This window comes from Bufo bufo, chromosome 5 (genome assembly GCF_905171765.1).
Source record: "Bufo bufo chromosome 5, aBufBuf1.1, whole genome shotgun sequence".
NCBI lineage: Eukaryota > Metazoa > Chordata > Amphibia > Anura > Bufonidae > Bufo > Bufo bufo.
In genome coordinates this window covers 67,019,307-67,034,371 of record NC_053393.1, presented here as the reverse complement: position 1 = coordinate 67,034,371, position 15,065 = coordinate 67,019,307, and the positions used below count along the sequence as shown (strand labels likewise).

General features: G+C 42.1%; 1 protein-coding gene across 1 annotated transcript in view; it reads right to left on the bottom strand.

The window, feature by feature from the left end:
* The window catches only part of COLEC10 (collectin subfamily member 10), an 84,495-nt gene that overhangs the window by 47,108 nt on the left and 22,322 nt on the right, over positions 1 to 15,065 (bottom strand). The window contains exon 2 of the mRNA XM_040433051.1: positions 2,329 to 2,495. Coding sequence (XP_040288985.1) covers positions 2,329 to 2,458 — 130 coding nt within the window. The 5' untranslated portion in view covers positions 2,459 to 2,495. The remainder of the gene's footprint in view (positions 1 to 2,328; positions 2,496 to 15,065) is intronic.

The following is a 15,065-nucleotide window of genomic DNA, read 5'->3' as shown; positions in this document are numbered from 1 at the left end:
ATATTTTTAATTTTAAAGCGTTGTACATCTTTAATCACAACTATATTTACTACAATTTTTTGTTCAGCGAGTATATCGGTCTGGGCAGCCAATATAAAAATAAAGGATAACCGAGATATTGTTCTCCCTCAGAAAACAAACAAACACCAAGTGCCAGTCCAACCACTTACAAAACAGGGGAAACCTAAAACCTAAAAAAACAAAGCTATGTCCTCATTATGAAAACTAAGACAACAATCCACTCGCCCGGGGAACTTGCGTTCTGCATCTCCCATTGGTGCTGAGGAAGTCCTGCAGGGCATCGGCTGATATGTGAGTTGGCACAAGTAGTTATGCACTCATGTGCTGGATCGCCTTTTACAAAAACATCTCATTTTTTACAAAATATTTACACAGCTTTGGTTCCTAGTCTAAAAGTATTGGTGGCACAATGTATCATGGTCTCCAGTGAGGACAACAGACTCATCATTTTAGGGCAAGGAGTGAGGCTTTGTGGAGTCTCACCTCCCATTAGAGATAGTTAAAGGGAGACACATCTACTGTACATATGTTAGAAGATGGCATCAGTGACATCAGCTGGGATCAGAGTCGTACCTCAGCTTTACTTCACCTTGGGCAAAGATTCAGATTTGGGCCCCACAATTATGTTTGTCATAGGACGTGATAACATGATTATGCAAAACGACTGATGACGATTATGCAAATCTGAGCTGTACTCCATCTTTGTATATGGAAGGCATAGCACAGGCATCCTGAAACTGCGGCCCTCCAGCTGTTGTAAAACTACAACTCCCACAATGCCCTGCTGTAGGCTGATACCTGTAGGCTGGGAGTTGTAGTTTTGCAACAGCTGGAGGGCCGCAGTTTGAGGATGCCTGCCGTAGCAGATGGTCATAAAATATTTTACAAATATTTTAGAAATTATCAATTTTGCTAACCAATTTAGGTAATCGGCTGGATTCGCACATTTTCTATGGCGTTTTTTGCTGTTTTTATGCCTTTTTTCATACATTTTTGATAGTTTTTGCAGGAAAAACTCCAGCTCCACGTTAGCTGAAAGCCTATGGGAATTATGAAACACAGTACAGAATTTTTTTTTGAAAGTGATTTTTTTCAGTTGAGTTGTGTTTTTTGTGTCTTAGTATAATGTAACAAACGCCTGAAAATAACAGAAATCACATGTTGTAAAAAAAAAAAATGCTGCTAAAAAACTAATGTAAGATGCAAAGAAAAAAAGAGAACATGCAAAACAGCGCAGTTGGTCATAAAAACTTTTTTTGTGGTAAAAAAACAAGTTTATGTGTGTAGGAGCCCTAAAGTTGGCTTCTTTCAGCTTAAAGGGAACCTGTCATTAACTTTGTGCTGCCCATACTAACGGCATTATAAAGTAGACACAGGTGAGTTGATTTCAGAGGTCTGTCATTTAAAAGTTAAAAGTAAGTGGTTGCTGAGAACCAACATCACAATCATTGCAGACTAGGCCTGGAAAAGAGTCCCGACCCCCTGAGAAGAGTCCTGGTTATTCATGAATTCCTGCTCTCCTGCCCACCTGCTGATGGCTGACAGTCTTCTACCTAGTTTTCTCACTTTTTCTCTAGGAGAGAACTGCCAACCATCAGCAGATGGGCGAGAGCAGGAGATTATAATAACCAGGACTCTTCTCAGGTAGATTTGACTCTTTTCAAGGCCTGGGCTCCAATGATAATGATGCTGGTTCTCAGCAACCACTGACTTTTAGCTCATCAGTGACACACCGCTGACATCAGCATTTCTGTCACTATTTTATGCTGCCCTCAGTGAGATTAGCATAACGTTGATGACAGGTTCCATTTTAAGGGGTTGTCTCTCACTTCCACAAATGGCATTTATCATGTAGACAAAGATAATACGAGCCACTTACTAATGTATTGGTATTGTCGATTTTGCCTCCTTTGCTGGCTTGATTCATTTTTCCATTGCATTATACACTGCTCGTATCCAGGGTTTACGGACCACCGCTGCAGCACAAATACAAGCAAATGCATGTCTATGCGCACTCCAACGGTTACGGGCACCAGAGAGGCCAATGCATTTTCCTATAGTGTGCAAGCACGACCACCGCTGCTGCGACTGCAGGGTGGTCGTCACCCCTGGATACGAGCAGTGTATAAAGTGATGGAAAAACGAATCCAGCCAGCAAAGGAGGCAATATGGACAATACATTAGTAAGTGCCTTGTATTATCTTTGTCTACATGATAAATGTCATTTACTGAAGTGAGACAACCCCTTTAATGTAACCTACCACATACAATATATGCCGCAATCAAACAGAAAAGTCGATATCTCACCTTTGGGTCCAGGTAGGATTGTGTGCATTGAACAGACGTCTGAAGCAGATCGGTTCTCGGCCTCAGAAGAGCAGATGTCCCGCGGGAGGAAAACAAGCAAAGTAACGCATAGAATCACTCGACACAACATGTTGAAGACGCTTCTGAGATGTGTACCTTCCAAATGGCTGTTTGTAAGGGAGACAAGTAATTAGTGTTCTCCAATTATGGCCGACACATTATCTTCCAGCAGTCTGCTCAGTGTCAGGAGTAGTTATCTCTGCCTGACAGATGTTTATATTCATTAATCTGTACATGATGGCGCGTTCAGTGCTAAGAATACAAGTACGTGGGAAAAATAAGTTAATTGCTTCTCTCCTGATTAACTTCAACATTCAGATTTTTTGGAACATGGTATTTGTAGGGGGCCTGGAAGCCTTTTAGAAAAAAGGCAATTTGGACATCAGGTAATAAGATATACTGTAGCTTTCGGCAGAATTAGATGAATTCTTTGTATTTTCAAGAATTTATCAAATTGTTTGATTAAGAAAAAGTCAACAAAATAAAATAAAAAATTTTGAAATTTCTACTGTAACGTACTGTATAACCTAAATGCACATAGAAGATTAGACATGACCATAAATATACGGGGTGCAAATGGGGGCAAAGGCACATCTAATGCATAAGATTTGTTTCCAATGGTAGATGGGGGGCCCTGTTACAGATCACTAGGGCCCAGTGTAGTTACTTGCTGGTTCACTGCTAAAAGGTTAATGTCTGGTTCATTGCTAAAAGGTTAATACCAAATTCATTACTAAAGTGATTCAAATGTTCATCGTTATACTGACTATGATCTATGCACTATGTAACCCAAAATAGCTATGTACAGGTAGGAAATAGTTAAGCTGGCAGCCTTGGTAACAGTGGTCAGGTAATATCCTGTCCCATTTCCCGCTTTCCAGAGTAGTAGAAAGCTCGTAGCAAGTCAAGCTAGAGTGAAGACCAGTTTGGTGTTTGCTGCTACCAAGTGGTCCTTATCAGAATCCTGCTCCATGAAAACACTATTCCTTGCGAGTAAAAGCTGCCAGAAAAGCAACTTTGCTAAGGATTAACCTCTGAGAGAACGAAACATTGAATCTTGCAGATGGTTGAGAACTAAGAAGGCCATGCTTGGACTGAGTCAATAAAAGTAAGGCCCCTTTCACACGGGCGAGTATTCCGCGCGGATGCGATGCGTGAGTTGAACGCATTGCACCCGCACTGAATCCTGACCCATTCATTTCTATGGGGCTGTTCACATGAGCTGCGATTTTCACGCATCACTTGTGCGTTGCGTGAAAATCGCAGCATGCTCCTCTTTGTGCGTTTTTCACGTAACGCAGGCCCCATAGAAATGAATGGGGTTGCGTGAAAATCGCAAGCATCCGCAAGCAAGTGCGGATGCGGTGCAATTTTCACGCACGGTTGCTAGGTGACGATCGGGATGGGGACCCAATCATTATTATTTCCCCTTATAACATGGTTATAAGGGAAAATAATAGCATTCTGAATACAGAATGCAAAGTAAAATAGGGCTGGAGGGGTTAAAAAAATAAATAAAAAATTTAACTCACCTTAATCCACTTGTTCGCGCAGCCCGGCATCTCTTCTGTCTTCTTTTGTGAGGAATAGGACCTTTGATCACATCACTACGCTCATCACATGATCCATCACCATGGTGATGGATCATGTGATGGACCATGTGATGAACGCAGTGACGTCATCAAAGGTCCTATTGCTCACAGATGAAGGCAGAAGAGATGCACGAACAAGTGGATTAAGGTGAGTTAAATTATTATTATTTTTTTTTAACCCCTCAGAATGCTATTATTTTCTCTTATAACCATGTTATAAGGGAAAATAATACAATCTACACTACAACTAACCCAAACCTGAACTTCTGTAAAGAAGTTCGGGTCTGGGTACCACAGTCTGTTTTTTATCACGCGCGTGCAAAATGCATTGCACCCGCGCGATAAAAACTGAACATCGGAACGCAATCGCAGTCAAAACTGACAGCAATTGCGTTCCTACTCGCACGGATTTGCCGCAATGCTTCGGGACGCATCCGGATATGCTCGTCTGCAAGGGGCCTTACACTTACATGGCTTATTTGTGAAAAGCCTATTCCATGAAATAATTTAGGTCTTTGCCTGCGGCATTTACTTGTACTGTAACCACTATCATCTACTCAGTACAAGAGAGATTTTATTTCGCCATAATCAAGCCAGCCTGGTCTGTGGTCATTGCCATCTTCCTCCTGCTCATTTTTGCTCATCATCCATGCCACCCTAGCCATCCCCTGGCAGGAGATCTCAGAAGTCCAGGTTGTGCGCCAAGACGTAGAAGAGCTGTGCCCTTCCATTAGCCACTGTAAGTACTACAACCCCCCTCATTGCCTCAGCTACCACTTCTATCCCCTTCCCTCTTATGCCCCCCCCCCCCCCCCTGTATGGTCCAGCATGGTCACCAGGATCTTTAAGTTATGTCTCTGCAGACAAAAGTTACAATAGGGTATAGCCTTTTCACCTGTGTCAAACCTGGGGCAGTATACATGTACAGTATAACATGGTTGGACCAGACTAGCAGGCATAGCAGCTGCTCTTAGGACCAATAATTCCCAGGGCCCATATGTACCCAGACATACGGTGCACAATGCCAGAGAGCAGGGAAAACTGAACTCAGCCTCATTCTGAGTTTTATTATGGGACGCCATGGTTACTCCTATTGTGTGCCTTATTTCTTCTCTGCAACCGTACATTTTGCATTATTCATTTACTGTGCATTATATCTGTGTGTGAGATGATTATGATGATAATCTTTCTTGTGTACAGTATTGTAACATCATGGTGTAAATTACCCCCATGCATACCTCACAAGGAGGGGCATTATCAGCAGCGTTTTTGACACTAAGACACATTTCTAACTCTACCCAATACATATCTATACATGCCCAACCCCACCGAGCCCATGTATGCCCCCACACAGTCAGGCCCAAGCTCTTACAGCAATGGACCTCTAATAAAACAGGTCCTATATACACAGAGGGTGGGCCCTCATAATAATTTCCTCTGGTTGGCCCAAGAGACTTCAGTCTGATGCTGCACACAGTAGTTATGCCCATAGTACCCTACACAGTAGTTATGCCCATAGTACCCTACACAGTAGTTATGCCCATACATAGTAGTTATAGTCATAAGTACAAAATGTAAAAAAAATACAAAAAAACTAATACTCTCCTAGCCCTGTTCTCCAAACGAAGAACATCCTGCTTTCTCCTGCACAGCTCCCTGCTTCACATTCGCATTCAACTGTATCTGCGTCCTTAGGATACAGATACAGCTAAAATCAGTACATACAGTATCTCCGCTGTCCCAGGACTGCAAGACCGGCGCCAAAATCTGGAACTGTCCCACTTGACCCAGGGCGGTTAGGACAGTACTGTGACATCACTGTGTTTATAATACCTGTATTGTGACATCTAGAGATGGCCTTGTGGTTCGCCCGGCGGTCGTTTCGTGGCAAACTTTGCTTGTTCGCGATTCACCGAACATGGGAACATATGGCGATATTCGCGCCCGCCTTATTCTTTTACATTGTGAAGAACTTTGACCCATGACACATCCATCAGGTGGTACAGGACAGCCAATTGAGACGTTTCAGCACATGGACACACCCCCTACCTTATAAATAAACCTGATCTGGCCGCCATTTTACATTCAGTGTTTTGCCAGTGTAGGGAGAGGTTGCTGTGTGGAGCAGGGACAGACTGATAGGGACACCAAACGCTAGCTAATAGGGCCACAAAAGTCCTTTTAAGGACTGGTATAGGTGTGCTATCGATAGGTGTGATACACAGAGGGGTGTGATATACTTATAATATACTTTTATAAAAAAAAACACATAGATCTATATAGTGATCACCTGGAAGTCAGGGGGCTAGGGGCTTACTAGGGCCATTTTTATATAGGGTAAGGTTCCGGATGAGGTCGCTCTTATCAGGGCGGGTGGTCTGTGGTTAGGCTATCAGGGCCAGAATAGCACCCCCTGTAGGGCAATATCAGGGACAGTTCTTTGCCCACCCTGTCCTTCAATAAAACATCATCATCTAGCCCAGGGATATATGGTTTTTGCTTTCCCTCCAGGATTCATTGATGTGCATTGGAACCCCCCGGATTGTGGTAGGACATATGGTTTCTGATTTAGTGCCCCCGAGCACTTGTTATTGCCGACCACATCTATGCTTTTTGCTTAACTTTAATCATTTAATTTATATTGTAATTTTGAGGGATATCTTTTCCATTCACACGTCCGCAAAATGGGTCCGCATCCGTTCCGCAATTTTGCGGAACGGGTGCAGACCCATTCATTTTCAAGGGGGCCGGAATGTGCTGTTCCGCATACGCATTTGCGGATCCGCACTTCCGCATCCGTGCTTCCGTTTCCGCCAAAAAATAGAACATGTCCCATTCTTGTCCGCAATTGCAGACAAGATTAGGCATTTTCTATTAGGCTCCATTCACACGTCCGCAATTTCGTTCCGCATTTTGCGGAACGGAATTGCGGACCCATTCGTTTCTATGGGGCAGCACGATGTGGGTCCGCACTTCTGGGTCCGCAAAAAAATAGAACATGTCCTATTGTTGTCCGCAATTGCGGACAAGAACAGGCATATTCTATTAGTGCCGGCAATGTGCGGTCCGCAAAATGCGGAACGCACATTGCCGCTGTCCGTGTTTTGCGGATCCGTGGATCCGCAAAACATGTTGCGGACGTGTGAATGGAGCCTTATAGTGCCGGCAATGTGCAGTCCGCAAATTGCGGAATGCACATTGCTGGTGTCCGTGTTTTGCGGATCCGCAAAACACTTACGGATGTGTGAATGGACCCTCATAGTAACATTATTAAAGGTTACGTTTTATCTTTATGCATATTCTAATGGTTTGCCTTCCTTGCACAATGTTATAATATACTTTCTATGTTAGAAGGTATATTATAGTGCATTTGTATTGTGCAGCAGTTGTGTGCGGTTCTGCTGCGATACTGAAGGTATATAGAGGGACAAGCGTTATTGGAACAAATCATTTCTACTGGTGTGATCTACCAGTCGCCCCCCAAAAAAACTGATTGAAGCGGGGGTGTTATATACCAATATACTTTCTTTATAGTGCATTTGGGTACAGTATAGTGCAGTTGCGCATGTGCGTACGCGAAAATTATATTGCCGATATTTCGCATTTAAATAAATTATGAATGGAAATCGCAAATTCTAATAATACATCTGGTTTGTCACTGTCCATGTTGTGGGACTATTTGTGCACTTCTAGTAATTATTTCTTGGCTGCAAATATGAGCTGAAGGTTTTTCAGGTTCGTCTGCCATTAAAATGAATGGGACCCGCCGCGAACTTGCGGTTCGCAAACATTTGATCGCGTTCGCGAACCATCCCGGCAGATGTTCGTCCATCACTAGTGACATCACTGTGTTTATTGTCCCTGTACTGTGACATCGCTGTGTTTATTATCCGTATACCGTGACATCACTGTGTTTATTGTCCCTGTACTGTGACATCACTGTGTTTATTATCTCTGTACTGTGACATCGCTGTGTTTATTATCTCTGTACTGTGACATCGCTGTGTTTATTATCTCTGTACTGTGACATCACTGTGTTTATTATCCCTGTACTGTGACATCACTGTGGTTATTATCCCTGTACTGTGACATCACTGTATTTATTATCCCTGTACTGTGACATCACTGTGTTTATTATCCCTGTACTGTGACATCACTGTGTTTATTATCCCTGTACTGTGACATCACTGTATTTATTATCCCTGTACTGTGACATCACTGTGTTTATTATCCCTGTACTGTGACATCGCTGTGTTTATTATCTCTGTACAGTGACATCACTGTGTTTATTATCTCTGTACAGTGACATCACTGTGTTTATTATCTCTGTACTGTTACATCACTGTGTTTATTATCCCTGTACTGTGACATCGCTGTGTTTATTATCTCTGTACTGTGACATCGCTGTGTTTATTATCTCTGTACAGTGACATCACTGTGTTTATTATCTCTGTACAGTGACATCACTGTGTTTATTATCTCTGTACAGTGACATCACTGTGTTTATTATCTCTGTACTGTTACATCACTGTGTTTATTATCCCTGTACTGTGACATCACTGTGTTTATTATCCGTATACTGTGACATCACTGTGTTTATTGTCCCTGTACTGTGACATCACTGTGTTTATTATCTCTGTACTGTGACATCACTGTGTTTATCATCCCTGTACTGTGACATCACTGTGTTTATTATCCGTATACTGTTACATCACTGTGTTTATTATCCGTATACTGTGACATCACTGTGTTTATTATCCCTGTACTGTGACATCACTGTGTTTATTATCCCTGTACTGTGACATCACTGTGTTTATTATCTCTGTACTGTTACATCACTGTGTTTATTATCTCTGTACTGTTACATCACTGTGTTTATTATCTCTGTACTGTGACATCACTGTGTTTATTGTCCCTGTACTGTGACATCGCTGTGTTTATTATCTCTGTACTGTGACATCGCTGTGTTTATTATCTCTGTACTGTGACATCACTGTGTTTATTATCCCTGTACTGTGACATCACTGTGTTTATTATCCCTGTACTGTGACATCACTGTATTTATTATCCCTGTACTGTGACATCACTGTGTTTATTATCTCTGTACTGTGACATCACTGTGTTTATTATCCCTGTACTGTGACATCACTGTGTTTATTATCTCTGTACTGTGACATCACTGTATTTATTATCCCTGTACTGTGACATCACTGTGTTTATTATCCCTGTACTGTGACATCACTGTGTTTATTATCCCTGTACTGTGACATCACTGTATTTATTATCCCTGTACTGTGACATCACTGTGTTTATTATCCCTGTACTGTGACATCGCTGTGTTTATTATCTCTGTACTGTGACATCGCTGTGTTTATTATCTCTGTACTGTGACATCGCTGTGTTTATTATCTCTGTACAGTGACATCACTGTGTTTATTATCTCTGTACAGTGACATCACTGTGTTTATTATCTCTGTACAGTGACATCACTGTGTTTATTATCTCTGTACAGTGACATCACTGTGTTTATTATCTCTGTACTGTTACATCACTGTGTTTATTATCCCTGTACTGTGACATCACTGTGTTTATTATCCGTATACTGTGACATCACTGTGTTTATTGTCCCTGTACTGTGACATCACTGTGTTTATTATCTCTGTACTGTGACATCACTGTGTTTATCATCCCTGTACTGTGACATCACTGTGTTTATTATCCGTATACTGTTACATCACTGTGTTTATTATCCGTATACTGTGACATCACTGTGTTTATTATCCCTGTACTGTGACATCACTGTGTTTATTATCTCTGTACTGTTACATCACTGTGCTTATTATCCGTATACTGTGACATCACTGTGTTTATTGTCCCTGTACTGTGACATCACTGTGTTTATTACCCCTGTACTGTGACATCACTGTGTTTATTGTCCCTATACCTAGGAGATAAAAATAATCATTAGCTTTCATGTTGTGAACTTGCTGCTAAATGTAGCCTTAATGGATTGAAGACCCATGACCGGGTTTGCTATGGGACACAATTACTTGGTACTCCCCGATGCATGTTATATGTCATACTTGCACATTTATAGTATTAGGCCTCCTGCACACGACCATATGGCTTTTTCAGTGTTTTGCGGTCCGTTTTTCACGGATCCGTTGTTCCGTTTTTTGTTTTCGTTGTGTTTCCATTTCTGTTCCGTTTTTCCGTATGGCATATACAGTATACAGTAATTACATAGATAAAATTGGGCTGGGCATAACACTTTCAATAGATGGTTCCGCAAAAAACGGAACGGAAACGGAAGACATACGGATGCATTTCCGTATGTGTTCTGTTTTTTTGCGGACCTATTGACTTGAATGGAGCCACGGAACGTGATTTGCGGGCAATAATAGGACATGTTCTAACTTTAAGGGTCCATTCACACGTCCGTAAGTGTTTTGCGGATTCGCAAATTGCGGATCCACAATACACGGACACCTGCAATGTGCGATCCGCAATTTGCGGATCCGCACATCACAGACACTATAATGGAAATTGCCTTTTCTGGTCCGCAATTGCGGACAAGAATAGGACATGTTCTATTTTTTCCAGGAACAAAATTGCGGATCCCGAAAAAACGGATGCGGATCCCGAAAAAATGGATGCGGATCCAGGAAATGTGGATTTGCATCCGTTCCAGCCCCATTGAAAGTGAATGGGTTCCGCAAATTGCGGAACGAATGCGGACCCAAATTACGGACGTGTGACTGGACCCTAAACGGAATGGAAAAACGGAAATACGGAAACGGAATGCATACGGAGTACATTCCGTTTTTTTTTAAGGGAACCATTGAAATGAATGGTTCCGTATACAGACCGTATACGAAACGCAAAAAACGGCCAGTAAACGGGGGAAAAAAAAAAGCTAGTGTGCAGGAGGCCTTATAGATAAATATAAATAATTAAAAAATATGTTAAATATATAAATAAAAAAACTATAAATAAAATGTAAATAAAGACATACCATTAGTAGTCGCAGGACACCCTTTAATTTCAGAAACAAAAGGGAAAATAAAATATCTGAATACCTCAGCAAGTAATGGGTGAGGGGGCCTATCTTTTAGGCTTTGTTCGGAACATGGCCACCATCTTGAAAGCTGCCATATTGGATCAAGGGCAAATTTTTCCAATGGCAAGGGGGTCATGTAGCATATCAAAGAAGACCAAAATTTTCTCAGAAATCCATTGCAGATTTGCAATATCTCTTGTAGTTCAAAAGTTATTAACACAGAAAGTTGCACCAACCTGGAACGTTCCCTGTGATGCACAACTATTTGACGTGTTCAATGTCTTCTCCCTGGTGCTGAACACAGAACTTTGAAGTTTTGAACTTTTCGTGTTGATAACTTTTGAACCACAACAGATATTGCAAATCTGATTCCGGCTATCGATTTCTGAGAAAAGACTGGTCTTCTTTGAGATGCTACAAGTTGTATAATTCCAAGAAAATATTACAATAAAATTTAGACTGGCATATTCTTATTCATAATCTTAGTCATAGTCATGGGTGCACATCCATAAGGAAAACATAATAAATAAATAAAAATAATGGCTGCACACACATATAAGCAGTAAAGCTGAGAAGGCACCTTGACGTTTGGTAGATGGGCCCCGACACAAGTTTGATCAAAATGTGCGCTAAGAGCTTCCATTGATCCAAATAGTAGGTATGGTACCACTTGAATTTAGAATGATCCCCATTTCTCAGCTTTACTGCTTATATGTGTGTGCAGCCATTATTTTTTTATTTAAGTTGTATAATTCATTACATATAAGATGCTTTCTTTTTAAACATAATTTAAAGGGGTTGTCTCATCACAGACAATGGGGGCATATAACTAGTGTTGGAGGGTGCACTGTGCATGCGCAGCCTCCCTCCATTCATTTTCTATGGGGCCGCTGAAAATAGCCGAGCACTGGTTCGACTATTTCCATAGGGCCTATAGAAGTGAATGGGAGCGGTGGCCGGTCATGCGCGGTGCGCTCCCATTCACTTCTATGGGGAGCGCCCTTGGTGGTGGCCGGACCGGAGTCCTCCAGCCACCACCTTGCGGGGCTCCATTCTCGATATAGCGGTGGGACCTGCACCTATAAGACAATAGGGGCATATCCTAGCGATATGTCCCCATTGTCTGTGATGAGACAACCCCTTTAAAGTCTGGGCTGAAGCAAAGTCCATATCCAGGGTCTTTGTATCCTTCAATACCTCTAAAACAATAGAATTCCTACAATTAATGCATCGCAGAGGCTCCAGTCTCTTCAGTTTGTTGGTTGGAGCTCTCACCGCTCCGCACAGATCCACATAATATATGAAGACATTCCTCAGCCTCTGTTGTTTACTTTACTTATCTAAAAAATTTAGATGTTTTTTTCCTCTTTTTTGGGGGGGGGGGAAAGGGGGGGGTTGTATTATTTCATGGTAATGAATCACCACAACTACTGGTTTCACAATAATTAATTAAAAGAAAACATTTTCAAGAAACAAAATCTTACTGAATAATTCATCCAGAAAAATCTAATGTCAGATGGAAAGAGACAAAATTATAATGTAATTTATTGAATGAATTAGACATATGTAAATGTATTAGGACATCTAGTACAAGGGCTTTGTTTTTTTATTATTATTATTATTATGTTGATGATTATAGCACAGTGAGGAAAAGTTTGAAATACCGTACTTAAAATAATAATAATAATTAAAAAATAAATCTTTCAGAGCTTTCCTGGTATAGTACATCCAGCCCTATCATGGCTGTGACTGGACATCTGTGACCATTCTCCAGCTGGGAATAGGGAATGGTTACCCCAATTCTTGTAATCAGTTTGGTCCTAGAGGTTGAACTCCCAATGATTTAGTTTCTATAGCATACTGTATTAAGTTATAGAACAATAATTATGTAAAAGTTACTGAAAGTATTTCACTTTCAGCTTTTCTGTTAACATAGCCATAAAGGGGTAGTCCAAGATTTTACCATTGATGTATTATCCTCACAATAGGCCATCAATATGTGGTCGTTCAGGGTCTGACACCCCACATCCCCAACAATCAACTGTTTCAGAGTAATAGTGGATGGAGCTAGTGACAGCATTTACTTCCGTGGGAGCAGCACCGCTTCATCCGCTGCACTGCACAATGGACGGAGCTGTGTAGTTCTGGTGCCAACTCCCTGCGCCGTAGCTACTGTAGCACAGCTGATCGGCAGGGGTCTTGAGTTGTTGGAACCCCGTTGATCAAATAGTGTTGGCCTATCCTGAAGATAGGCCATTAATAATAAAATTCTGGACAACCTCTATTAAGTGAATGACATTTTGTTCTTAAAGGGGTTATCCAACAGCTCCCCCCCCATGTGCCGGGCCGCTCACAGGTAATATACTTACCCCGCTCCCAGCGCCGCTCCTGGTCCCCGCACCGCCGCCGCTGCTTCTCCCTGTACACGGATGTAAACATCCGGTGTTGGGGGGAGCAGCCGATGGCATGTCTGGACGGGGATGTCACCCCATCGGGTGACGCTAGGGCGGCTTGTCCCAGTCCCCGTCTGCCATTGGCTGCTCCCCACAGACACCGGATGTTTTCATCTGTCTAAAGGGAGATGCAACTGGTGAGGGGGACTAGGAGCGGCGCAGGGAGCGGGGTAAGTATATGACATGTGAGGGGCCCGGCACATTGGGGGGGGGGGGGGCTGTTGGAGAACTTGGATAATCCCTTTAAGAATCTTAATCTAAAGAAGTTAAAAAATCTGCGCTGATTAATTTTTAAATACATGCATAGCAGCTAGAACTCCATTTTCTCATACAAAGCCCACAAACACCTACATTGACATAAAGGGTTTGTCCGAGACTGTAATATTGATGACCTATCCTGAATTTTCAGATTAGTAGGGGCCAACTCTCGGTACCCGCTACAATCAGCTGTTTAAATGGACTGCTGAGCCCACTTTCTTAAATAAGGGCAGTGTTGCATTGCCATTCATGATCACTGCGTACTGAATAGGGCTGGGCTATTTTGGGGCCTGTTCCAGAGTGCATCAGCCCATTCAAACAACTGCTTAGTTGGGATGTCAGGAATCAGACCCCCACCATTCTGCTACCGATGACCTACACTAAGGATAGTTTATCTAAATAACAGTCCCAAAAAGCCCATTAAGTATATAAAAACATCACATTCTGTCTTCTTGCATTTACCACTAGATGGAGCCAAGGAGCTTATTGCATATTGTTGTTACATTAAAAATAGTATTTAGTAAGATCCCAATCCCCTCGTGGCAGCTACAGGTGGCCAGAACATTGCGCTATCTTTATGCCTAAGCAGGCGATTTGGAGCTTTGTATCAGAAATTAGTAAGCCAGATTCACAAGTCCGTGTTAATGCATCTGTATTTTTTATGTGTGCCATGGCCCAACTTTGGGTTTAACTGACCCAATCTCACAGCATCATATGGATTCTTCGGTCTCCACCTCAGCAGTTGTCACTCTTTGTTTTTGAGTGCGGCTGCACACTAACATCAGTACTCTGTGTGTGGCAGTGGCCAAAGAAGAGCTGCATCTGCTGAAGGGGAGCCAGGTGTGAGGAGAGGTAGGTAATTAGAGGGGTCTGATCTGGGTTTAGAATTCTTGGATCTGAATTCGTGGGTAACTGATTTGAATTATGCGGTCTGCTCTTGGGTCTGAATTATGGAGTCTGGTCTGGGGTCTGAGTTATGAGGTCTGATGTCTGAATTTTGGAGTCTGATTTTGGAGTCTAGTCTAGGTTCCCAATCAGGAGTTCTAGATTTAAAAAAAAGGTTATCCAGGCATTATAAAAATTGTAGCTTTAACTTCAAATGGCCTCGGAGATTTCTTTGAAGACCATTCCACGGGTGAACATACAACTGGTGTAGCCTGTGCAGCTGTACAGGGGCCCTATAGGCAGGGGTGGGGGGCATACCACTATAAAATAGGCCAACAAGATTCCCTTGGCTTAAAATTATTGATAGATTATTATGATGCATTAGGTAAAGGATTGACTAGAGAGTCATAGTGAGGAACAAGAAGCAAT